The sequence below is a fragment of the Nesoenas mayeri genome, assembly GCF_963082525.1.
Source record: "Nesoenas mayeri genome assembly, chromosome: 3".
In the NCBI taxonomy this organism is placed as follows: domain Eukaryota; kingdom Metazoa; phylum Chordata; class Aves; order Columbiformes; family Columbidae; genus Nesoenas; species Nesoenas mayeri.
In genome coordinates this window covers 115,291,393-115,317,726 of record NC_137544.1, presented here as the reverse complement: position 1 = coordinate 115,317,726, position 26,334 = coordinate 115,291,393, and the positions used below count along the sequence as shown (strand labels likewise).

Here is a 26,334-nt window from a genome sequence, read left to right as displayed (position 1 = left end):
GGGAAGCCGAAATTATATTCAGATGCCCAAGCCTGAAAACAAAATGTTGTTTGGTGTTCGTGCATAAAAGGTTCCTGAAGAAGGATGGTGGGGAGGGACTGAAATGATTCAGTATTTAGTTGTTCATGTAATGGGTAAACTTGGTTATTCTGTGCTTGCTTTTTAAGTGTATTGGTTTTGTTAATCAGGTGGCTGTGAAGAGAAGAGGCTGCAGTTAATGAAATCAAGATAAAACGTTTTTGTTGTTCAGTATTTAAGGGCAGTGCTAGTCCTGGAGAAGCCCTTTAGAGCTGTAAGAAACTCTGGTGGGTTTAAAAAGGACTTCTGTGCATATTCTATGCGATTAAAAGATATCACAGGAGCTTTTCCTGTGGTGGCTGTACCAGTCATTTGGGTACCATGTCAGATAGAGCGTGGGGGGGTCTGTGAAGCATCTGGTTTTGGTGTTCATGGACCACATGAACCCGTCTCCCAACAGCGGGATCAGGGTGTTCCCATAGGGAGGCGGTGAGAAGATGAAGGTGGGAGTGGAGCCAGATGTGCTGAGTAACGAGCTGCATCAGGAGATGAGGAGCTGAAATATATAATAGAAGATAAAGTCAGGGATGATGCCCACGCGATAAACACGATAAAATCTTGCTGAGGAGCAGCTTGGGTTACAAAGAACTTCTTGCCTCTTTCATGTCTCACGATAATGAAACAGTCCATTTTTATTCGCCATCTTTCAAATAGGGTTCTAATTAAGCAATAACGAATGAAATACAAGATTAGGCATCAGCAAATCTCTGGTGGCGAGACAGCGTGCCCAGGGCAAAGTCCAAAAGAGTTCTGTAACATTTCTGTTTGAGACAAAGCAAAATAGTTACTGGAAAAACAGTTTGAGACAGATTCTGGGAGTGCAAATGCAGATTGAATTCATTTTCTTCATATTTTGCTGAACTGAAAAAATATAGAATTAAATATGTATCCCTTTTAATGTGGTTGCTGTATCATCACCACAAATTTTTAAAAAATGCATCCGTAGCCAGATAAGAAGACGCTATCAGGCACTTTTAATTTTAATTAAGGTTTAACCTATTGGAGGAGTATCTATTTAAAGAATTAATTAAAATGCCGCTCACTGTATAAGAGATTTCGATATAGGAAATGAGTTAATAGCGATATCATAGGGGATCTGTGCTTGGTGAGCTGTTTTGTGGTGCTAAAAAAGCATCTTCGTGTGGATGATAGGGGCCTCATGGGAGAAGCAGGAGATGGTGATGACCTTTTTGTTTAGCTTGAGTAGAAGTAGTCGCTGGTCTTGCTACATCTGTGTGTGTCCAACAGTCTTATTTCAGTTTCTGTTTTTCTTCAGGGTGGGTGGCTGGCACGAATGCTCAAAATACTTGAGATAATGGAGCATAATTTGATTGCATCATGGTAATCCTGTATCCTGCAAGCAGGGGTTTTAAGGTGGTTAAAAATACCTTTAAAGACTGAAGTCTTTCACACTGTCGTTCTCGATAACCTTGTAGCACTGCAAATTTGGTTTTTTTTTCATTCTGCTGAACATACAAAGTTACTCCTGGAGCTCCTCAAGGATCAAATCACGCCTTATTTAATATTTTCATTAGCAGCCTTTACAGAAGAATTAGGAGCATGGTAAATAAATTTGCCGACTGGAAAGCGGCGAGATGTTGGCCGGGCGGGGGAGGACTGGATTATTATGTGAGAAGAACCGTTTTCCTCTGCTGTTAATTGGTTTCAGGAGAATGTCATGTGCTTAAGGATGGATGATATTAATTTCTTCTCTAAGCTCAGCCTCATCATTTGGGAGCAGCAAAGAATGAAGGTGTCCTGCTTGTATTTAGGAAGATGACTTTAAATTGCCACAGGTCAAGGAAGGGTAATTAGGATGATGGGGGGAGGATTCGCCAGCCTTTTTATGAGTAGCCTGGAAGAGCTTGGCTTCTTCAGCCTACAGAAACCTGAGAGGAGGTAGAACTCTTCTCTATATGTATATGAAAGAGAAAAAAAAAGGCACAGAGTTATTTAAGGTAAGGGATGGTTTTAGGATGCGAAATCGGGTATAAATATGGTGCCTTGAGCATTAACTACTCTTGACAAAGCCCAGGATCAAGTATTGGAGGCGACTCTCTTCAGAGCACATTGACTGGAGACCTTGCTTTAAATGATTTCTTTGAGAGGGAAGAACAAAGCTTCTAGGGAAGTATTTAAAAAGTGAACATAATGCATAGGCAGCCCTGTCTTCCTTAAAGATTTACTGCTGCTCTTGGTGGTTGCTTGGATGCGCCAGACGTCTCCCGACACCTCCGAGTAGGTGCCAGTCTGCCAGATTAGCTCCACTAAAACAAGCCTTTCTCCCCCTCCCTGCCTGCTATCGGTCCTTTGAGAGAGAATGTACCTTTTAAGATGTCCTGGGGTGTTTGCTGGGCTTTTATTCTGCAGTTTTAAACCAGTTTTTAAATGAGCAGAGAGGAGGTGAGAAATGTTGGCCACTTTTAATACTGTCGTTTAACGATCTTATCCTTTGAGCCACTGTTTGTGGAGAGATGGCTTATCTTGAGCTGTCCTCTCCTTTCCTTGCCTGTTTTCTGTGAGAGTGTTTCCTATTGTGTTAAGCCAATAACCCTTTTTTATATAGGTCAGCATATAGTATTAATGAGCTTTTATACTGCGGTTATAAATGTCACACACATTTCTTAGAGTAGGAGCGAGGAATAGAAAATATTGCCTGGATTTGTTCTTTCCAACAGTAGTTGTATGAAACATTTGACCTTCTGATAGGAGGAAAAATAAAAGCAGCTTTGATTAATCAGAGTCTTTAAGCTTTTGTCGTTTAAAATGCAGTCCCAAAGACCAGATCTTGCGGTGTGTGCCTTCCAAAGCACCTGCTTTAGGGAAATTTAAAACCCCAAATTGCTGTGAGATGGGTGTACCTATAAGAAGAGAATTTTACAGGACAGCTTGCGAGTAAAAGTTGGAAGTTCTTATTTGCCTTGTGAACCTACGGAAGCGCTCGGCTGTGCCCACGGAGCAACGTGAGTTTTCTTATCACCTCAAAAGGCAGCAGGATTAGCGCTGATAGAGATATAAACCTGGCAGGCCAGGCTTAGACCAAGTTTGTTTGACTGGGTGTAACGTGTCCTGGTCTCCCTATGGATGGCAGGTATAAGAAAACACATTGAGTAGCTGCTCCAGCACAGTTACTCCTGGTAGAGCCGAGGCAGTTGCTTCCATGTCTTTTTCAGCCACAGTTATCTTAGTAAACAAAGGCTTGAACATCTGCAATTTTGCTTTATCAAATATCCCTATAATGTTGCAAACAAAGGGGACACATTTGGAAGTAGCTTAATTAGTATCAGTATTGTAATTTGCTCAGTCTTTACTTTTGCATTTTGGCTACTTAGCAAAAAATTATTTGGAAGGGCTATTAATTTTACCATAAGAATGATGATGCTGTACACAGAAAATATCTGACCATATGTTTGTGTCTTTATTTTAAAGGACAATGATGCAATTTAATTTAAAGGGGAAAATAAATTATTGTTAGACGTTATACTTTCTAAGAAAATGAAGAATAGATGGATTTAATGCCCTAATAGGTGGATTTAGTGCCCTAATTTTCTCATTGGCACTATGGCTGTGCATAATATGTGCTTTTGAGAGTTCAGGCTAAGTGTCAGCTCAAGAGCATTCTTGAATGGAAAAGTAAATACCACAAATTTAAACAGATGTTAAACAGACAATCTGATATGTACTTGCATGAATTTCAGTATTTTATAGCTGTTTTCCATAGCTGGTTAGTATATTTTACGTTCCTCTGGCATATTGTGCTTATTCCTTCTAGTGCTGCTACAGTTGAATTACTGTCAAGTTGTAAGGTCCCTTTCAAGCTTTTAAAAAGCATTAGTGAAGAAACAATATTACAAAAAGGCCTTAAAAAGCTTATTTTTGATTTTTATTTTCCTGGACACAGAAAGTAAGCACTTCCAGGGTTTAAAATCAAGTTGGAATAGGGAAATTGCTCACTACTTTATTTTCTCTCGATTTCCTGCTAGTTTTATTCTAAGGTGAAACACCTGCAATTATCATCATTGCCCTTCCCCATATAGGGCATGTCTTATATCTTCTTTTCTAGGCAGGTACAATGATTACTCCTGCAAAACTGTCAATTTAACACCAACCCCCCCAGCGCTTTGCAGCGTTCGAGGAACCTGCATCATCAGCGTATAATCATGTACCACAGGTATTAAACAGCGAGTGGTTCTTTTACCATTAGAGAAATGGGCAAATCAGGGTTAGCCCCAGGAGGATAAGAGTATAAAGGTCTTGGACAACTTTGTAGTGCCCACGTATCAGTCGGTCACCTCCCTGTTTATATCACACTAACCAGCTCAGCCAGATGGTAAATGTCACAGAGATATCTTCATATTTGGCTTTTTCTTTGTGTGTGAGGTGAAGCAAACTTCACTAATCCCTTATCTGATCATGAAGAATAAATTTGATGTTGCTTTTGGGTATACTTATTCCATATCCTCTTTATTACATGTTTTCAGGACATAAGTGACGCTAATTTGCACTTGCATAGTTTTTCTATCTTGATTACTGAGCAGGCTGGATGATGTGAAGATCAACAGTGACATTTTGAAAGGCTGGGTGCTTGCTGGGATCTTCACAACTTTCTGCTTTTCCTTCCTTGTCTGATCAAGCCCCAGGGTGAGATGTCAGAGGCAGCTCCATACAAATGCAAAGGCAGTAGAAAACGTGATCCCTGGCTTGTTCGTCAGATGAAAGTTCATCCTAACTATATACATAGCTTGAATTTGATGTGATTTTTTGGACCAGACCTAGCACAGGTGACACCACTTGCTGAAGCTTCTTCAGGGTAGGGGGAAGAGATATTTCCTCCCTCCATCCCAGCATTTCAGCAGGTTGTGAGATGTGAGAAAACCCTTTAGCAAGTCTCCAGTACGTGTTGTAACCTGGCGTGATTATTTCCCTATTGTAGGCAATGCTGTTTCAGTATTCGAACACATCGAACGCATCCTTGGTGGGTTCATCGGCTGATGGTGATGGACCCGAGCATATGCAGGTGTGAGCTGCTTCTCTGCTTGGACATTTCTGTGTTCATTGGCTTTAAGCACCAGTTTATGGCAGCGCCGCAGAGATTTATATGAATGACTCCAAGAGACCACGCATTTCACTCACTGATTGACTTTCAAACCTCAGAAGGAAGTCGATGTTGTGTGGATTTGACCTAATATCTTGCTCGAACTAGCGAGTGAAGCAGAATAAGAAAGATTTTAAAGAGCTGGATGCATTTTGCTTCTCTTGAAAGCCTTTTGCCACTGAAATCTTTGCATCGGCCAATTGCTGCAGCAGAATTGCATAATCCAAACCAGGCTTTTGTTAATACTTCACTGGTATCCTTTCAACCGTTGAATGCTTTTTAATTGATTTGTAGGGATTATACTGAAGGATGAAGTTAGTTTTTATTAGCAGGAGGAGAACAATAGGTAACTTTTTATTTTAAATCAAACAGCAGCGAGCGCGTTCAGTAGCGCTCGGTATTCTGTGGAAAATACCTGTCAAAAATGCGCCGATTATGGCAGCTTGCCCAGGGCTAAACTCATTGTAAGAAAAGCTCCCAGAGCAGAACGTGGTGCCGTTCATGCCGTTCGCCTCCTGAGCGGTTTTGGCAGCATTTGAACCCAAAGCCAAGAGCTCTCAGGTCGCAAACGGCCCAAGAGCTGCTGTGGGGCTCCCGTCCTTTGGAGCCTGGAGGAGCTGAAAGTGCGGGATTAAAAGGGTTTACATCCTTAGACTTTGTACCGGATCACTGCACTGAAATCACTTTGATAAGTGCTTTTTGGGGATTTTGCAGGGTTGCTTGTTTTTTTATTTATTCGTGGGGGTTTTTTTTGAAGTCTCTGGAACTATAGGCTGAGTTGCTTGCCCTCTAGTTTTTGCAGCAACACTAGTATCGAGTTTAAAGTGGACATTACGACAAATCAAGCCTATACTTACTGTGTCAGCAGGGTGCTCCTTCACGGGGTGTAGAATATCACCTTCGCATCAACAGCAAAGAAAGAGAGTCCCGTCCCCTCCCTTCCCACCGGGACGCAGTTGCTTTGGGAACAAGATGCATTTCTTGCATGAGCAGCTCCATAGGTCCTTTTGTCAACACAGCTGCGTTTGTGAAAGGGGTTTTTTGGTCGTGGTGGTTGTGTTTTGTGGGTTTTGTTGTTCTGTTTTGTTTTGTTTTTTCCTTTGCTTTCTGTTTGGTTTTTATGTCAGTAAAACAAGGAATCTACCTGCAGAATATTATGGCACACTTTATTCCCTAATTAGCACCCGAGTGTAACATGTCTCTTTCCTTTCCCTCTCCCATCTCTAATACCCTAAGACCTAAACTAACAAACCACTTTTTGGGCTTTTAATATTTAATGAGTAAAATGGTACAAATGTTTTTAAAAAGTCAGTTGATAACACAGGGAAAATGGGAAGATGTTGGTGAATGATGCTCCACAAACTTCCATCTACTTCTATGCGGAATACATATTGAAACATATCGGGTGGGTGGAGGTTCTAGTTAAAATGTGCTCATGATAGTTGGCATTAGGTGTGAATTCAAATAGACCAAACCTTTAAAACCTTGTTTTAAAATGTGTTCCTGCTCTGGCGGGGGGATTGGACTGGATGATTTTCCAGGTCCCTTCCAATCCCTAACGTTCCGTGATGCTGTGAATTTATTTTACAGGTAAAACTGAGCATTTTATCAGATTATCTATCCTTGAAAGCTATGCCATATGTGGTTGGTTTGTTTTTAAAGCATAGGATAGTCATAGATTTCAGAGTTTGGGACAAATCAGTGCAGCCCCGTCGTCTGCTGGGGCCATGGGCCAGCAGAAAATGAATAAGGCATACTGACATGGAGCACGTATTGACATGAATATAAGCCATGATAAGTCAAATAACTATTCTTATTTTCAATATAAGGCGATTTTTCAGTAGTGTAAGTGTTATTTTGTGATGTCGCATCTCTCCTCCAAAATTCTCTTCAACTGACCTTGTTTATTTGGACTTGATCCGTGTAAATATAAGACAGAGGAAAGTAGCAGCATTGACAGCAGCTTCTTAGGAATATATGATTTTTTTTCCTTGTCCCCTTAACATCTTAAATTTTTAAGCTCAGGTAGTAGTGGAGATTTCCAGCATAAGTATTTTGTCACGTACCTACCTGTATTTAATTGCCAACTCTTTAAGGAGAGTTTAGCACCGTTCCACTGTGTTTCAACAAGTCCAATTAGCAATGAAGAGGTTTTTACATGCAAATCAGTCTCACTCTCTCAATGAGGTTTATTAAAAGAATGGCAAGAAGAGCTCAGAGGTAGTTAAGGTCCTGCTAGTCCTCTTTTTGACCCTTCGGGGTGCTGATATAATGTTCTGTAGTTGAAAGCAGCAAGATGCGGAGCTGAGGGGTCTGTTGGAGGCAGCGGCGCTTGAGCTGCTCGTGTCCTACACGCTGTTCCAGCGCTGCCTTTTCTCCGTTATCTGAGGAAATTGCATGAGATCAGCAGTTTAGCTCCCCCAGTGGTGTTCTCCTGGCTCAGACTTTTCACTTCATTTGGCTGCTCAAGTGCTGAATTTCTGCAACCAAAACCATTTCTGAGATCTGGGAATACTGTGGTTTGGGTTTTTTTTTTTTTCCTTAATTTTTGTTGTAGTCTGCTGTGTGCTATTTCCATATCAAGGAGTAATGAAAAGGTTTGAGGTGGATGAAGTAGGTAACATGCCATTAAGGAGTTCTTAGAGTAAAATAATTGCTTTAAAGACATTAGGCACAGAGGTTCTGCATTATCAGCTAATGCCCTAAAATTCTGTTTACTTGCTGGGTTAGCATTTTCCCCATCTCTGGCTTTCTATCGGTTAATAACCTCATGTTTCTTCTGGGCAGTATTGTCAGGCTTCAAAAATAAGTGACTTCAACATTTCTTGTGAAGATTATGGAAAATAGGTAAATAGATTAAAAAAAAGACCCAGATTCTGTAGTTGTCCACATTCTTGCATCATTGTTCAAACTGTGTAGAAAATAGCCTGAATTTCTAGTTTATTTCCTATTACAGGAGCGCAACGCAAATAACTGCCTTCTGATTGATGTAGTTTACATAGGGGGTGAGCATATAATACATGCAATCCAAAAGTGTGTAGTGTTTATGTAGGCTTAGGTTGTGAGTGTACCTTTGGAGTTAAAATAGGACTCCTTAAATCTCTGCTTTGTCAGAACATCAGCATTCCTGGGTAAAAGGAAATAATTTATGCCTCTTAATTAATAAAAAAAAAGATTAAAAAAATACCCTCCCAACTAAACTAAACAAACCGATCCCCACACCCCCAGAAAACATCTGTTTTCATGTAGAAATGCAGTTGCCTAGTAGGCGTTTATCAGGGCCTAAGAGCGCTGGAGGAAATGAGTATTACATACATCGGATGTGCATTTCTGATTAAATATTTTAAAAATATTTTGCATAAATTAAAAAAGTCAAACTATGCATAATACGTGCATAATTCCTTGCTTTTGTAAATGATGTTCCCATAGTTAATGATTACAGAACATTGTGCAGTCCCTTGATTTAGGACAATTAAACCTTCCACGTCTGCGTCTATAGATAGACGTTCCTTAAGCTCGGCAAGGGGATGGGAGGGCCTGTGAGCGCTTGGCTATGATCCGCTCTCTTTTTTGATTACTTAAGAGGGCTGTTCAGGACAGAGTATCAGCCTGTATGAATACTATCAACCAGCTTGAACAAGTCAGATTATTTAATTATCCCTATTAAGACGCTTCTATTTTTATGACTTATCGATGAGCGCTCTAGCTAAGCTTAGAAGGTCCAGCTTCAGATCTCAAAAAGCGTTTTTGGCTCGTGTTGTTAATCTTGAGGGGTTTTATACTGTGACTCCACTACGTTTTCATCCTAAGAAGACACAAAGAGGCTCTGAAAAGCAGTTGAAATTTGGTGATAGGCTTCTGCACCCCTGGCCTTCAGGTTTCGGGTGCAGAACATTCACGATGTCCATGCATGATGGACATTTGGTTTCCAAAATGTCGTGTTTTGCACCTTTGCCTTAGACCACCGATAACGCCGAGGAGACTTATTTCTTTTAACACCCATTTTGTTGAAGTGTTTTGCTTTCCCCCAAGGGCAGGAATGTCCCCCAGCCATCATTTGAAGACTACCCTAAAATGAGTATCTTGCTTCATCTCCAGTGCTGGTAAAACCCAGGTGACACTTGTTTTGAGCTACACGCTCTGTCACCATTTCACTGAGATCCATGTTTCAAAAAGATGGACCCAATTTGAAATCACTGTATCTCTGCAACCACGAAACCACCCATGAATCAAACTCTTATCGCTTGAAAGGGTGGGAAAGAGAGTTTCAAGTGTTGCCCAGGGCACAAACAGCCCCCCAGCCTCGGTCATTCACAAGGTGGCAATCCCACAACACAAGGCGCTTTGCGTTCTGCAATTCATAGAATCATGTAATCAGTTTGCTTGGAAGAGACCCTCATGGTCATTAAGTCCAACCATAACCTCACTCTGGCACTAACCCATGTCCCTAAGAACCTCACCTACACGTCTTTTAAACCCCTCCAGGGACGGTGACTCAGTTCACCAAGACTGAATCATTAATTGCGATGCAATGTGCGTTTAATCAGCGTTCTAGCATTGATCCACCAATGCCAAAGACTATTTGTTGTTGGTACCGACAATTGGAGGAAACGGGCTGTTCGTGTAAAGGGAAGAGCACAAGGCGACCAGGCACTTCAGAAATCAGGTCCATCTGTTCGAAACATGCCGTACTTCATGTGTTTTTATGTAGATTTTTTTCAGAGGAGCAGGAACAACTATTAAAATTAAATCAAACACACTTTTTTGGTTTTTTAAATAGATCTTTCAAAGCACTGGTGTCCAAAATCTGATGCCTGTGTCATGTTTGTACTCTCAGAATGTTTGAAAAGCCTCTAATTTCATCACAAGGGCAGGACTCCTACTTCACCACCCTCAAAATTACATTCATTTGCAAAGAAAAAACATACGCTTTCAAGTGTAAAATTTTCATGTCTGGATTCAGTCAATGGGCTTTTCCTTTCTGCCTGAACCACTCCTGACTAGTTGGGAAGAAGAAACTCCCCAGTTATGGAATAACTTTGTGCTTTGTAAGGAAAACTTCACCAGCGCTAAGTGCTGGGCTTGTGGCTCAAAACTTGTAGTTGTGGTGGTGTCAGTGAAGAAACAATTAATAAAACAAACATCAGTCCCACGGTGATGCTGAAACAATATATGGATTTGGAAGCAAGGTGAAGGTGTTCTGAAAGCAGAGGGTATCTGTGCAAATCACGGTTCCACCCAAAACTATCCAAACCAGAAGTGGTTTGTATAAATCCATGCAGATGGCATCTCCCAGCTCACATCTGAACATGTTACTCATCTTTAGTTGCAGGTGAATATACAAAATAGCACTGTCTTATTAGCAGAGAAGTCTATACACGTGCTTAGTGCATATGGCATCAGTAAATTATTTTAATAGCAAATAAGGCTTTATTACTTTTGCTCTTGCTTTATTGCATTTGCTGCTCTACATTCAGTATGTACAGCATTGGCACAATATAGCTTGCATGCTAGCGAGTGCATTAGCAGAAGAAATGGTAACTGTGTTCCACGACCATAGTACTTTGATATTGGTACCGTTAAAGCCAGGAGAAGAAAGAACCAACCAAACAAAAAAATCCCAATAGTTGTTGCATTTCAGGCTGTTGTACAAAGCTAGGAAATAATAGCTTGTAAATGAAGCAAATTTACTTCTGGAAGGTACCAAGATGAGACAAAATTAATATGGTTTCTGAAAGTACCAAGGTGTTTTTGGAGTCAGCTTTCAGGCTAAAACAGAACGGTGAGCAATTCAGGATAGCAATATAAATTTTAAAAGAAGGGACAATAATAAAGAATGGAAAAGATACTTGGCATAGTATTTTAATATGGAGGCTGCTGATTCAATTACCTCTGTACATAGATTTAGGCAACGCTGAAAAAAACCCCACTCCTTGCTCCACAATTAAGCATTGAGCAGTACACTGAAATAACATGGAATTAGAAAATTCTTTGAGATACATTTGATGTGGATTAGTGTTATTTTGATAAATGTGTTGACTAAACTGCTCAATGTAATAATCCGATTTGCCTACGTATGTAAGTGTCCAATAGAACAGATTTATGGATGGTGCTAGAGAGCATTGCGTGCTGTAACTGCAGTGCTGTGATAAGTTAAAGACTCTTGAAGAGACGGGCATGACATGGAACAGAATAGACATTTGTATAAATATAAAAAAAATACAGAGTTTAGTTGGAAATCAATCTTTCACTTGCAAAATTAACCTCATGCACGTTGCGTAAAAGTTTCTGTAGAACCTAGGGAAGATGTTGTGTGCATGGATATACCCATTTTCTATTGACATGGATTGTGGGAGGAGGACACCAGCTCTCCCTGCAAAGCTGCCCGGTCCTAAGCCAGGTTCTCACCTTCTTTCTTACTTCAGCCTGCTGAAGTAGCTTTGGATTTGTCTCACAGTACAGAAACTTCACAGGGAAAGTCCTCATACTCAAGATTCACATGCAATTATCTTCTCGACTGGCGGAAATGTATAGCCCATACGACCCTTGCGCAGCATCACCCGAGGTGTGCAGTGCATGGTATGTACCATGACCTCAGAAGAGGGTTCCTTCAGTGGTATTTTATCCTTCTCACAACAGAAATTTGGAGTCAAATAGGAGAGAGTTTTTCATGTAAATAGCTTGAAAATCCAGCAAAACCTATTTTGTTATCAGGGAGCAGATGGCAAAGAGTGACCCAGCCATTAGATGTGTCTCTGATGTAAGGGGTCCTTATATGCTGTTTAGATTAAAAAATGGGTCCGTCTTCCCCATTGGTGTTGGTTTTCCTTTCTCACTTTCTGCTCAGGAAGGTTTTTACACAAGAATCAAGGCACCACGTACTCCGTCTTGGCCTTCCCTGCATTTGTACCTGGTGGGAAAACAGAGCAAAATAGTCTTGTTTAGTGCATCACACTGAGCTGAGCACATAGTTGCTCAGCATAACGTGCCCCTTTCTGTTGCTTTCGGCACCGTGGGTCCCATCAACGCTCCACGTGAAGGAGAAGATGCGATATATGTGAGGTTGGTAGGGGAGCCCGGTGCTGCTCCTCCATCTGGGGACTCCTCCAGCACTCAGGAACTGCAGGACCTATTTTGGAAGGTGAGGCTGAGGCAACAGCACCGTGGCACAGGGGGCTGGGAGAAGAGATCCCCTGGGCACATCTGGGAAATGAGGATGAAAAGAGCTGGAAGTTTGGGGTCGGGAGCCCTGGCAGAATGATTTGCAGCCTGACTGTTGAAACCATCAGTCTTGGTGCTTGTCACCACTTGTTTTAATTGTCACGTTCCATCCTTTACCGCTCTTAGGGAAAGAGGCCAAGCACCGCTAAAATTATCTTAAAAATGAATTGCATTTGGTTATGCATTCCTTATTGTCTGAGATAGTGTCAAAAATATTAAATATTTTTGTTTCTATTTGTTTTGTTTCAGTTGGAAAAAATAATCATATCTCAAAGGGTTGTAACTCCGTGCCCTCCCTCCCTTTCATTGTTGACATGCTTCAAAGCTGTAAAAACTTGTTTTCCAAGTAATTAATAATAAGGAAACCCTGCAAGTGTGATACTGTCAAGGTGAACAAAGAAGAAGGTTCATGACAGGAACAGTAGTGGCTTCTGTGGGGGTTTCCTATCAATGCACTGCAGATAAGTGGCATTAATTCTGAACTAATTTTTCCAACTTTATTCATCAATAAGACCAGTATTTTTCATAGTTAAGTTACGTATGAAAAAGTGGGTATTTTATTTTTTTTTCTCTTTTTGTTGTTTTGTTTTTAAAAGCTTGATACATGTAGCGTTGGATCAAGGCACATACAAGACTGGCCAAAGGGCGTACAAAGCACTTTGGTTTTCAGTTGAAGAAACAAATGATTATGGCAACAAAGAGCGGCTTGGGGTTTAAACACGAGATAGCTCATAGTTCAGTAGGAAGGCAGAAAGAAACATGTTACCTTACAGATTTATCAAGGAATTTCTGGAAAACTGTGACAGTAATGGGCAGTATTCCCAACTGTGATGGCAGTATATAGAACATACACCTGTATACTGTATGGGTATACGCCTTACAATAGCTGTATTCCCCAACTGTTTGCTTACCTTGGTGTCTAAAGTTTTTGAGACCTTGCTTACATGGCTCTTTTTTTCTCATGAAACTGCATTTTCAACCCTTTTTCTATTCAGAGCAGTTTCTACGTGTTGTCTCTGTCCTCCTGTCCTTGCCTCTCAAATGCCTGTGACCGTCCATCACTGTTTGCTCTGGAATAAGCAGACTACTGGTTTTAATAACCAGAAATCTATCCCTAAACTGTATCTACCCCCCTTTGCTTTGTAGATCCTAGCACATTTTTTAGAAATTCCTTGTTAGGAATTTGATTGTGCTTTCTTTCAGGGCTCAATTCTTTACACGTGTCAACAGCTTCAGTCTCATGCATGTCATTGATTTGATTATTTTCTCTTAAATTGGATTCCTCCATTGTTGAATGGATATGTCCAGACAGCTGATATTGCCCATTACTACACGCACTTTTGTTTATTGAATATCCTTGTGGTTTACAGATTTAATAGACCCAACATTGAAGTTCTGTGAGTTTTTGCAACCACTTCTTGATCTTCCTGATTTGCCAGGTTCAACGTCATTTTTATTGATACCAAAGTGAAAAATGGCCTGTGCTTACACTTACAAGGATCTCAGATGAATGTTCTGACTGCTCAACACGGCAAGATAATTCACTTTCACAGTCAACAAGTCATCTTACTCAGTAGAACACAAAAGTTAAATGGTCTGTAACTTCAATATTAGCAAGGAAAATACAGTACAAATTACTAAAAAATACTAAAATATAGAATTGTGGTCAGGTATCCCCACTACATGAATCGCAGCAGTAGCCTGAAATTTGAAACTTTTAATAAAAAGTTCTTAAATATAAATTATATGGCAAATGTACAGTACATTGCTTTGTCAGTCTTTTAATCCAGTGTTTTGCAGTAGAACAGCAACCGTTAAGTCAGTCTTTTTCTTGTTTTCTTTAAAAAACAAAACCGAACCAAAAAAACCCAACGCAACCCCAAACCAGTCTTTCACGCCCTTCAGTATCATGAGTGTGAATGATCTGAATCTGGAATACCACTGTCTCTGTAGCTCCTGTTACTACTGCTTTCACTGTGGCTGTTCTTGTACAGATTCATGCCGTTGGGGGGGAAAATGGTGTGTATTACAAACTCCTCCTTGGACACTTGGTCGTTGGTTATCGGGATCATCTGGAAAGAAGTCTCCCTGATTTCTAGGATGGAGTTATCCTTCTTGGTTCCCGCTTCGGCGTAGTCGTCTTTTCTCCGGCGTCCCTTGCTGTAGGCGCAGTTCCGGGAGAAGAGGGACCCGTTTCTGTGGACGTACCAGCAGACCAGGGCCAGCAGCGCGATGGCCACCAGCGCCACCGCGCCGCCGATGATGGCGGCCAAGGGCAAGCTGGAGTTTTTGTAAGGTTCTTTCTCCTGCTCCCGGTTGAGGGTGGTGGTGGGGTTGTACATCTTGAGCGGCGCCGTCTCGGTTTCGATGCACTCGGGCGTTTCGTCGGAGAGATAGATGTTGCTGGTTTCCATGGGAACCATGCAGACACGGTACGGCGATTCTGGCTCGAGAGCCGTCAGCAAGTAGTCGTTTCTGTCGCCCGTAACTATCGTTTCAGTTATAGATCCAAAGGCAGGGCTGTGACCCATCTTGAGCCAGCTCAGTCTTAAAGCAGTCATGGGTAGTGCAACTTTCCAGGAGATGTGGATAGTCTCCGTGCTTACGGATTTCACAAATATTGTAATGATTTTGCGTACCGGGCTGGCCGTGGTTCTGTAGTTTTTATTGATGTTGGGAGTCTTGACGTCTGGTTGTTTGGTCACGGAAACCGGCCGGTGTCCCTGAGCCGGGTATAAGGTGTTTGGTACCGCCGTAGTGATTTGGATGGTGCTTATCATGCCATCGTCCTTACAATCAAATACTTCCGCGTTGAGGTCTTTGATAGCCATTCCACGGACTTTTTCTGGTGCCTGGCACATCAGTCCACGTACGTTAACTTTCAAAGGCAATGACTGTAACCAGTCGCGTACCCATTTCATTTTGCACCCGCAGTGCCAAGGGTTGTTGCGAAGAAACAGCTGAGTTATGTTGTCCAGATCGTCAAAGACGCCCTGAGGTAAATTGCTAAGATTGTTATTGGACATATCTAGTCGATACAACTGCCTTAAGTAAGAGAATGCATTGGGTGGCACACGGTTGATGTGGTTTTCTTGAAGATAAAGCCTCCTTAGGTTTGTCCCCGGCAAATTTACCGGCGCGGCTGTGAGCGAATTGCGGACCAGTGACAGTTCTGTAAGATTGACTAGATTCATAAAGACTTTGTCTCCTAATCCATGGTTATTTAGAAGATTTCCGTCTAAAACAAGGCGTTTTAGATTTGTAAGGTCTTGAAGGGACAGCGCTGAAATAGTGGAAATACGATTATCATCCAAGCGTAGCTCTTCTATCGTTTTAGGCAAACCCCAGGGAATGGTGCTAAGGTGATTTCGGGAGAGAAAAAGAAGTCTGAGATAGATGTTGTCCCGGAAAGCTCCATCCTCGATGCTAACAGCAGAAACGGAATTATCATCCAAATGCAGTTCTTCCAGATACGGAATTTGTGAAAGTGAATCATAAGTAATGGTCCTTATGTTATTCTCCTGCAAGTGCAGTTCCTTAACGTACTTAGGGAGGTTAGTGGGGAATTCATCTAGGCTGTTGTGGTATAAATATATTCTTTCCACCCTAAGCAAGTTCTTCAGTTCTGAAGGAATCCCAGCATTATTTATTTGATTGTTCTGAAGGAAGAGGGTAGTAGCATCCTCTGGGATTCCTGTAGGAATAGACGTCAAATCGCGATCATTACAATAAATGAAACCCACATCACAGCGACATACTGAAGGGCATGGTTTGGCACTAACAGAATAAGGTGCCATGTCAAGTAACAGCCCTATTTTAGTCCAAACTAGGAAGATGCTCCAGGTTACACTAATCATGGTCAGGAATGATGAGATTTGTATACAGTTCTGATCTTCAACAATCTAAAAAAACCAAACAAACAAAATTATCCAGATCATCAGTGAAGAAACTGCAGTGAAAATTCAACATGACAGAAGACATCAGAAACATGCGTATTAAACTGAAATTCAAGCTTATAAACACATTTTACTTTCTTTTCCTTACATCAATCATGATACTACTTCTTGTGCTAATTCAATTAACAGGTTATTCTGCATAGTAATGAAAACAATATAAACAAAGTACGTCTGATCCATGAGTTGTTTTGTTTAAGCAAGAAGGCTCTTTCTAAGCATTCCTTCACATTTCATGTGCAGAGACCATCTCTGTTTGCAGGGCCCACATAACTACAGAGCCCCACCAGAGTTCAAGTAAATCATTCTACATCTGAAAGATAAGAAGTAATTCTCTAAGCCAGCTAACTACCCCAGGAGCCCTTAATTGAACTATAAACCCCTTACCAAACCCACAAGTTTAGCGGTAGCTATTTTGGAGGCTCAAAAGAAGTCCTAATGGCAAAGCATAAAATGCAGACAATAGAGCAAGGGCCAGCTAAAGACTTTTTGCATGTGTTTCAACATCACCCTGTGTATCTTACAAATACTGTGGCCTAGTTTTCTTGGTTTTTCAAGCCGGAGTGTTTACAGAGGTGAATATAACAACTGGTAGGTAACTAACAACCTGACATAGCTGCTAGAGCTACTACAGCTTTTTAGTTGACCGTATAGAGCATTTCATTACATGCTTAATTTCGTATTTAAATATTTGTCGTTCTCAAAAGCCTTCTTACTAGCAGTATGCTAATAACAGACTATTTGGTAGGTTTAACCACATTTCCCCATCTTATTAGTTCGAACTGTACAGGGAAGGATAATATAAATTAACTCTTGAGACTGAAATTGTACTTTGCACTGGGTAGTGTGTTTGTACATTGAGCTCAGGTAATTAGCATTTTTATAGCTTTTAAGACAACATAACTCAATTACCATTGTAATTAGGGTTGTGAGAACTCCTGCACGATGACCTGCGCATTAAGCGGTGTCATGACCTTTCCTCTTGTGGGTTCATATATTAATTGAACTTTATTCTCCGAGGCACGAAAAGGGAAAGAAATGAATATTGATCCTACCGTATTTAAAGGTACGAGTAAATTTTGTGCTTGAGGATATCCAGTACAGGAATGTCTTTCTCGCGAGTCACTCTTACGGTTTACTCCATGGAGCTGTGTTTACTCAGCCGGTGCTTCTCTTCTCGGTGGTGTGTGTTCCCCGGCCCCTGGCACAGCACTCAATGAGCATTCCAACCAAGATTTATCATGGTACATAAGCACACCAGGCTGGCCTGTAGAAGAGCTTTAGCTTCCCTCTGGTTTTGTCCTCCTGGAAAGTCTGTGAATGAAGAGCCTCCTTTGTTTGGTTTAATGCCTTTAGCAGGAATTACTTTCTTTGTAACTCTTACAAACTCTTGTGTGCGGCGTAGTAGTCGGAGGTGGCAACTTCACCGCCGTGTGATGGAAACTATTCATTATGCTGAGGCCTGAAGGATGGCAGCCTCTTCAGAAAAGGTCAGGAACAGAGCTGTTTTTTTCCAATCCAGAATTATCCAAGTATAAACTTCGTACAGTAGCTACATCCTGATACATCCACGCCTCTTTGGGAGAACCATTTTCCGACCCTCACTTTTGAACGCTGCTTCCAAATTTGTAATGCAAAAAACCAATTCCTCTTGTGCTGAAAGAACAGAAGTTACTCTACCGTGGAAATGTTAGACAATTCAGATGGTTTTCTTCATCAAAAAACCCTCACAAAAGTACGATTTCCTTCCCAGAAAACTCCCCTTTTAAGGCTTTCCTTGACCTCTTAATTTCCTGTGAAAATAAAAACAAACATTAAAAAATTGGAATTAATAACTGGTGGACACTCATATTCTGGTAGTGTTGTATCCCCTCTATAAATTATATGATGTTTGTCGTATACATGACGAGCACTTCTTGTTTTCCCAACATATTGATATTTCAGCCAAATACAGAGCTCTTTAAGAAAACATAGTGCTGGAACTATATTTTCCTTTCAGTAGAAAATAAAGTCATCTTGAATTGACAGACAGTAACAAAATATTTGTAAAGGATGTTTCCCACTTGATTACAAATGCCAGTCCTGCCTCTTTGGAGGAGACCAAAATGGTTGGTTGCTTTGTGTTCTTGGTAAATGGATGTAGATGATGATGATCCTCTCCTTGGTTTTAAATGTAAAGGGAGCTAATTACCATTCAGCAATTACTGGATGAAAGGGAAAAAGGTTTTTCTAAAATATGATCTTAATATTTGCAACGTGCTGACTCTGAACTGGGGACTGGAGAGGTACCTGCATCAGCTCTTAGAGAGCACAGGTACATATGAGAGTTTTGTCCATGCTCAATATGCTACTCCATAGGAACTCTTAAGCCACTGTGTTTGTCATTTTGCAGGGTGGAAACAGTGTTTAGATCAGCGTTTTATCCGATCTGTTTTAATTTCAGAAAAAGCAAAATATCCTCAATCCTGGCTGTTGCTGATTCTTGAAGAACTCTGATTATTTGCTTATTTTATAATGGTATATTTTAACTCTGGCCACTTGATATTACTGTTGCAGAAAGTCTCCAGTGATGGTCTGCTTTCCCTGAGTGCAAACAGGTAGTCTGTCTGAAATAGAAATGGTGACATCTGAAATGTTAAAATGCCTTAATGTTGACTTGCTTCTGCTATTGCTGATCACACGTTGTCTGGGGAACTGAGCACAATGCTGGGAAGAACCAGCTTGCTGAGGAAATACTTTGCTTGGCTGCCTTCTGAGTTAACTTCTGGTCCTTTAGAACAGGTTAGACCTAAAGGAAAAGTCCTTTGCAACTGGAAGCAGGTCCATCACGAAATAGATCAGTCGTAATTCTATAGCAAGGGGAAATGTGCACTGACACGAAATGGTTGACATAGATACAAATGATGCTGCTCTTTATCATAGAAAAATGTTGGCCATTAAAAAAAAATGGTGTGATTGCCTGGGGAGAGGATGGTAAAGCAGCTCCTGATGCTGCTTTCAGTCTCAGCTGAGCTTTGTTGTTGCACCTTGTTTTCAGAAGTTGTGTAATGGAAATAGTAACTTCAAATGAGACCTCCACTGTGGCATGAATAAGTACTTCAACAGATGCTTTATTTAAGGCAAAAATGCAATCTGTGTGGCTACGTTTCAGAATATAAAGAAATGCATATTTTTTTTTTGTAACTTATGTAACTTGGGTAGCTTATACAATCAGTATTATAAAATGGAAGAAAAATGCTCCAGAGTCTTGCAGTGTCCACTTTACTTAGTCTGTATTACTGGACTGTTTGGGGATAAAAGTCTAGGCTTTATTCCTGAAATTTTGAAATAAACACCTGCTTAACAGCTGTATAAAAAAATGGTACCTCTTAGGAACTAATGGGAAGTTGTGACAGGGTATTTTCTGGAAGTATATTGTGAAGAAGGGATATGAATTCCTTAAATAGGCCTTTGAAGGCTACAGTAACTTTTAAGTACTTAAAAAAAACACCAAACATACATTTTCTTTAGAAATTTTAGAGCTGTAACAAACATGTTGGTACTAAGCAAAACAGAGGCTGTAGTATGCATACATTACATATATCCATACACAAGAAAGTAAATCCATTTGTTTTACCCTTCTAGCATATAAACTGTTTCCTCTTTGCTCCATTCGATAGTCATCATTCATTTATTGCCACTATTATAATAGCAGTAATGTGTAGGATTAAAATGAAAGCACTAAAGCTCATTAAGTCCTTGGAACTTTTTTTTATCCCTTCTCTCCAAATTACATGAAAACGAGAGACAAATAAAAGCAGGTCTCTTTGGAGAGGACGACACTGTTTCAAAAATGTGGATTAAGACTATACCCCCCACTCCCTTTTTTAAACTTCGAATAGTTTTCTTCAGGTTTTGATTGTTTGATATCTTGCACTTCCCTTTTATATCTGAAACCATAGCTGAAAACAATGTTTTTGCATATCAAAGGCTCCAGTGATGTGTCTACAGAGAAGAAGGGAATCCTGCTGCCTTGCTCCAACTTTCTCCTCCTTGAGCCGTCTCTAAATATTCCCTGACATCAAGTCCTTAGAGCTGATCGGGCAGGATGAAAAGAAAAGTGACCCCCACTGGTACAGACACTGTGTCCAGGTTTCTGCTACATCAAATTGGGGAGGCTTCATGGACACATGGTTTTCAAAGAAGCCATTACTTTCAAACACATTTTAGAAAGTGTAGGCTAAAACTCTTTTTTTTTTTAAATGCAAAAATGACTATTTTTTGGTAACAAAACTAACGTCGAACAACTGAACAGCAGCTTTTTTTGCTTATCTTCATTGCGAGCTGAATGTTTTCATGAACTTTGCTGAACCGCCTGGTTAAATTACTTTTCCCGGGACATTGTGTAAGCAAGTGAATTACTACAGATAGTGGTAATGCGTGAGCCTCGCGCGTGGACTTATCGCTGTGGTACAGCTTATTTTAAAACGTTCACAATAATCTGCACTATACCAGAGAAAATATACCAAGAAGAATATTATATATTGAGGTAGGCAACAGGAAAAAAAAAAGTATATTTGAAAAGTTAGGAGTTTTTCTAAAAACGGTGCCAGAGATCTTTTCTTTTCAAGCCGTGATAAAACATGAATAAAATCAAGACCTGGCTCACTCGAGGTCACACAATGCTTATTTGAATTTCTAATCTAGCTCTGTGTTCTCTGGCAGGAACTCTGGTAGTTCAGTGGCTTCTTTCTAACCATCAAAGTAACAGTGGGAAGGGGAACAGCTCGGTATTTTTAGGTTCTAAATGCCGAGGGTATAGTTGAAAGTTAACATTAGAATATACATACTTGAGAAGCCTAACAATTTTGCTTAATCAGTGTGCCGACATTCCAGATTTACCTCCGTATTTGCTTATAATCTGAAATGTATCAGAAACATAAAATGCGCTTTGCTTTTAAAATACTCGTCAAGTCTGTCTATTGCATATATTGCCCGTGGAGTTTACAAAGGTCATGCTGCCTCTTCAATAGCTTCACCAACTTTTAAAAAGCAAAGTTCCACAGTGCTAATCTACACTTAAAACAGTGCCTGTACTTTGTTTTCTTTAAGTGTATTACTCAGGGTTAGTTGGTCGTGACAGCAAAATGCTTTCTAAGCACCCTGTCTAGGAGCTGCAATTTCCACGATCATCATATTTCAGGAAGGTGCCCCAGCCTTTTGTTTGGTGCCAGGCAAGCAGAAGATCCTCTGGCTGCTTTGCCAAGGGGGAAAAATGCAAAGGAGTTTGTTAAAGTGAGGGTGAGCCCTTCAGTCACCTCGTGGCTCTGCCTGGGTGCAATTTGGGGTTTTCTTCTGTTACAGAAGGTTTTATGTAGTGGTAGAAAATTTGCTCCCCCCCCCCCTGCCCTGCTTCTGTAGTAGCTGAATACAATATTGCTTTTGTCTTCCCAGCTCTAACTCAAGTGCCTTAAATAAAATGCACATTTTCATGCGATCTTCCCTCAAATGCAAGCGAATCCGACTTAGAAATTGATTTTTTGAGCAAAAGCTCGACTCCACGCCTAAGATGAGTCAAAACCAGTATTTGCTGTAGAGGATGGAAATGAGCCTAAGAGTTGTTTTCTTCTGAAGTTTTACTTTTAAAACCTTTCCTGGTTTTGAAGATGCCGGGTTGAAAAGATCCAGGCTGTTCCTCCTGTTTTGACTCCTCTGCTGCTGCAAAGGTTGCACGTTAAAAGAAGCACTTTGAGGGGGAGTGTTTTGCACTGGCTTTTTGTTTGGTGTTTTTTAGTGCTCTTTGAGTTTGGCCAATTATGGCTTCTAGGTTTTCTTTTAAGAGCTGCTGCTGAGGTAACTCGCCCATGCTTAAAATAAAAGAATAGAGAACAAATGCTGCCACTGTTTCAAGGTACAAATCAATGTTTTTCACTCTTGACTGGAATTATATCTGATAGGGAGTTCCTGACACAAAATGTTAAGACTGTATAAAATATTACTTAAATGCTGGTTAAAGTTCCAGTAGTTTTGTTTCTTTCCCTTTTAAAACTGTTGTTTCTCATCTCCCCTGATTCCTAAATTTGCTCCTCAAAAAATAAGACTTTAAAAAAGTGAAGCTGTAAGATTCCTTGAATTCTTACAGCTCAAGAAAAGAAGAACGGAGTTTGGGATGATATATTAACTGAACACTTTTCAATATGCCTGTCCTGAGTGATGTTGGGTCACTTATCAAAAATCAATGTAAGCAATCCCATTTTAATTCTTCTGTTCATTCCTGTGCTTTGGGAGTGATAAAGAAAAAAAACAACAAAAAGAACCAGCCATCAGCATCCACGCCTCCTGCTAGGAGACAAAGGTGGGCATTTGAAACCACTTCAAATAATTGCAGTGCAAAGTTTGCAAACTCCAGCAATTTGCTTTGATTATTCACCATCGTCTTACTTAATATCCTTCAACTTGTAGCTATTGCTTACAAAATAAAAAATAATTTAAAAAAAACCCCAAACAAACAAAAAAAACCCCACCACCCCAATTTAGAAACGCTTCTTTATTTTGTTCTTGCTGTAAAAGGTATACACGATATTTCTAGAGATGAAAGCTTGCTGCTGGGACTTTACTACAGAGTTTTTTTGCCCACTGGGGGGTGGTACACGCTGCAAAAACGGTGCTTTTGAGAGCCACAAGTCAGATGTTTTTTGCTGCTGTCCAGTTTTCTCTGCTTTAATTACAACAAAGTCTCCTGGTGAGAAAAACAGAGGCAGCCTCCAAAGGAGGGATTTAGAAAAAATATATATTAAAAAGAATTACTCTTTTCAGAACATTTACAGATCCCTATTTCCCAAGTTGATTGTATTAACTACAGTATTTATCTGGTTGTTCTCCAGTAAAAAATAAAATTGAATGAATATACAAAAATAATAATAATAAAAAAGATAATTAACGTTTTAAATACATGCTAAAGGTTGTCACTGTTTCTGGTATATAGGAGGAACACAGAAGGCAGGAAGAAAATGCAGCTTTTAGAAGTGATTAAATGTAGATGGAAAAATAGAAAAGCTTGATAACATTATGAATAAGAGGATTAGAATAACCTCCATATATTTTAAGATAATTGGCTTTCTATAAAGCCAGGTATACATTTTGTTTACGAAATACTTGAAAACCAGTCTTAAACAGGGCAGTACTGTATGGGTTTGGAATAAATTAAAGGAAACTTAAGGGTGGGTTGTTGTTTTATTTTGAGGGAGGGAAGGGCACTGAAACCCCTTCAGTATGACCTAATGTGTGGCATCTACTGACAAGGAAAACACATCCTGATCTTTCTATTTTATAGCAGAGAATTATTTTCTTCGTACACTTGAATTGACAAACTCATTTTTCACTCTAATTCAAAGAAATGTTCATTAAGACGCCATATCCTCAGGCAACAGACGGTGAGCATAATTGATGCTTCTATCTCTTTGGGCAGCATATTTTAGGCAATGAAATTGGGGTCAGGATAATGAATTGGTTTTTTAAGTCTGAACATTTTCAGCCTCTTCTTTCAGTACTTTTTCTCCGCATAGAGGATTTACATAGAAATGCAAATTGTGAATCTTCGGAGTGGCCATAAGAAAACGCATTCAGCTGAGGTGCTCCTTCTCAGGAGTATGATTTATTTCACTGTCAAGTAATTCTGCATTTCGGAGTGAATCTGGTGTCCAGAAAGCTCTGCTGCTCTGTTAACTGACCGCAATTGATCCCTTGGAGAAGGGAAGCGACTTGCCTTCGCTCCTAATTAGTAACCCATGGCTAACAGCACTCCACGAATTAGTTAATTACGCGCCCTCCTCGTTGGCGTTCGCAACACTCCTCGCAACTTTGAATGGATGCGCCAGGGTTGGGCTCAAAAAACCCCTTTGCGGTCAAAGAGATTAAAATGTACGCTACCTCAAAAGAACAGGACTGAGCCAGCGAGGCAGCTGTCTGTGCAAGAGCTTTTCTTCGCCAAGGGGGTGAGCTAGAAAACTAGGCAGGAACCAAAAGAAATCAGAAAAAGAATGAGAAAGCTTGAGCCTAGATGCTGCAAGCCCGACTGCTGGGCTGGGAAACGCAGGGATCCTCGGGCTTCACCTTAACTAAGTTGCAGCTCCTGATTTGATTGTGTGCGAGGAAAAAAGGGTAAAACAAAAGGCTCCGGCACACCTACCCGGCGTGGAACGGTGTTCGGGGCGAGAATAACGCAGAGATGAAGTGGGCAAAGGTTTAAGTGGGTGAAATATTTATTCGCGTAGCCGTTTAGAAATGAAGTTGCTGAGCTTGTGGGAGCGCAGACAATCACTTAATACACGGAAAACAGCAGAAAAGTTGATTAAAACTAGGCAAGGACGTTTCGAATGGCAGGGAGATGATCAGCCAGCTCTTCTTCCCCAAGAAAGTGGGGTGTTTTGGAGGGGAATTCGGGCCTGTTGCATTCTTTCTTAACGCCTGTGCAACCATTTTGTTCCCCATCTCCTCGCCCGCAGAATCGGTGCGTGAGGAGCGGCTGCGCTGGGGAGGGGGCACAACGGCTCCTTTTATTTGATTTTATCTTTTTTTCTCAATATATACGGGGGAGGGGGGGGAAGTTTCCGAGCCAAGGCAGCGATGCGCGGTACGGACAGGAAGATCGCCCCCGCGGCGCCCCGTTAAAACGAGGGGAGTCCCAGCACGCCGGCGTTGCTATGCGGACCCCCCCCCCCCCCGGGCTCCCCTCCGCTCCCGCGGAGCTTTTGCGCTCGTTCTCCCGGAGCCGGTGCACCGCTCGGCTCGGGGAGCAGCCGGCTTGCACACCCCAACCGTACGGCGGGTGTGCGGCTGAGCGAAGCGCCGCGCTGCTCCGCGCTCCTCCGCGCAGCCAGCCGGGAGCTCCCCGCCGCAGCGCCCTGCCCGCACCCCCTTGTGCGTGTGTGCGGAGAGGGGGATACCCAAACTTCCCGCCGCATCCTCCTCCTCCTGGAATTCCGCACCCTTCCCACCCCCCTGACCCGCGGAGAAAGCGCCGATCCCCGCACTTACCCGCGGGGCGCGGAGCGGGGGCCGATCCGTGCGCGGCGGGCCGCGGGAATGGCGCTGGCGGCGGGAGCGGAGCGCGCAGCGGACCCGGCGGGCGCTGCGCTTGGCGCGGGGCAGGCGCGGAGCTCGGCGCGCGCCCTCAAGTCGAGGCGGCAGCGGCTGAGCCGGGGGGGCGGGGCCACACGTCAGCGCGGGGCGGGGCGGGGCGGGGCGCGCGGCGCGGCCGCCAGGGGGAGCAGCAGGCGGCGCCATGACCGGCGGGACGGCGGGGGAGGGAGAGAGAGAGAGCGGAGAGAAAGAGACGCGGCGCCTCAGCCCTGGGGACAGCGGGGAGACCCCGAGCCGGGAGGCGAGGATTCTCTGACATTTCTTGTTTTCTTTTCCGTTTTTCTTTTTATTTTTCGTTCCGGTGGTGCCATTGCGGGAAGGGGGGTGCCCGCTCTCTGACCAATCCATCTGGCTCCTCACAGGGCACACGTCAACCCCGGCCCCACCGCCTGCCCCTTGGTTTTGGCCCAAAGGTCAGGGGTGGTTCAGAGTTGCACAGGTACTTTTAAAATAAAAAAAAAAATAAAAATGGATAAATCGGTGGCTGCTGCAAAAAGGCACCATGGAATCATTTTGGTTGGAAGAGACCCTCAAGATCATCGAGTGCAGCCATAACCTCACTCTGGCACTGACCCACGTCCCTAAGAACCTCGTCTAAGCGCCTTTAAAACCCCTTCAGGGATGGTGACTCCACCACTTCCCTGGGCAGCCTGTTCCAGTGCTTCACAACCCTTTCCATGAAGAAATGTTTCCTAATATCCAATGTGAACCTCCTCTGGCACAACTTGAGGCCATTTCCTCTCCTATGACTTGCTACTCTGGATCAGAGACCAACCCCCTCCATGCCACAACCTCCTTTCAGGCAGTTGCAGACAGTGATCAGGTCTCCCCTCAGCGTCCTTTTCTCCAGGCTGAACAGCCCCAGCT

At 41.9% G+C, this 26,334-nt stretch overlaps 2 protein-coding genes across 2 annotated transcripts in view; one reads left to right on the top strand and one right to left on the bottom strand.

The window, feature by feature from the left end:
* MACROD2 (mono-ADP ribosylhydrolase 2) overlaps positions 1-26,334 on the top strand; it is a gene marked incomplete at its 5' end in the record, with an annotated part of 853,200 nt that overhangs the window by 84,912 nt on the left and 741,954 nt on the right. The window lies entirely within an intron of this gene.
* Positions 14,302-16,251, bottom strand: FLRT3 (fibronectin leucine rich transmembrane protein 3; the record flags this gene model as incomplete). The annotated part of the gene is made up of 1 exon (XM_080342326.1): positions 14,302-16,251. The coding sequence occupies one exon, from the start codon at positions 16,249-16,251 to the stop codon at positions 14,302-14,304; it is 1,950 nt and encodes a 649-aa protein (XP_080198452.1).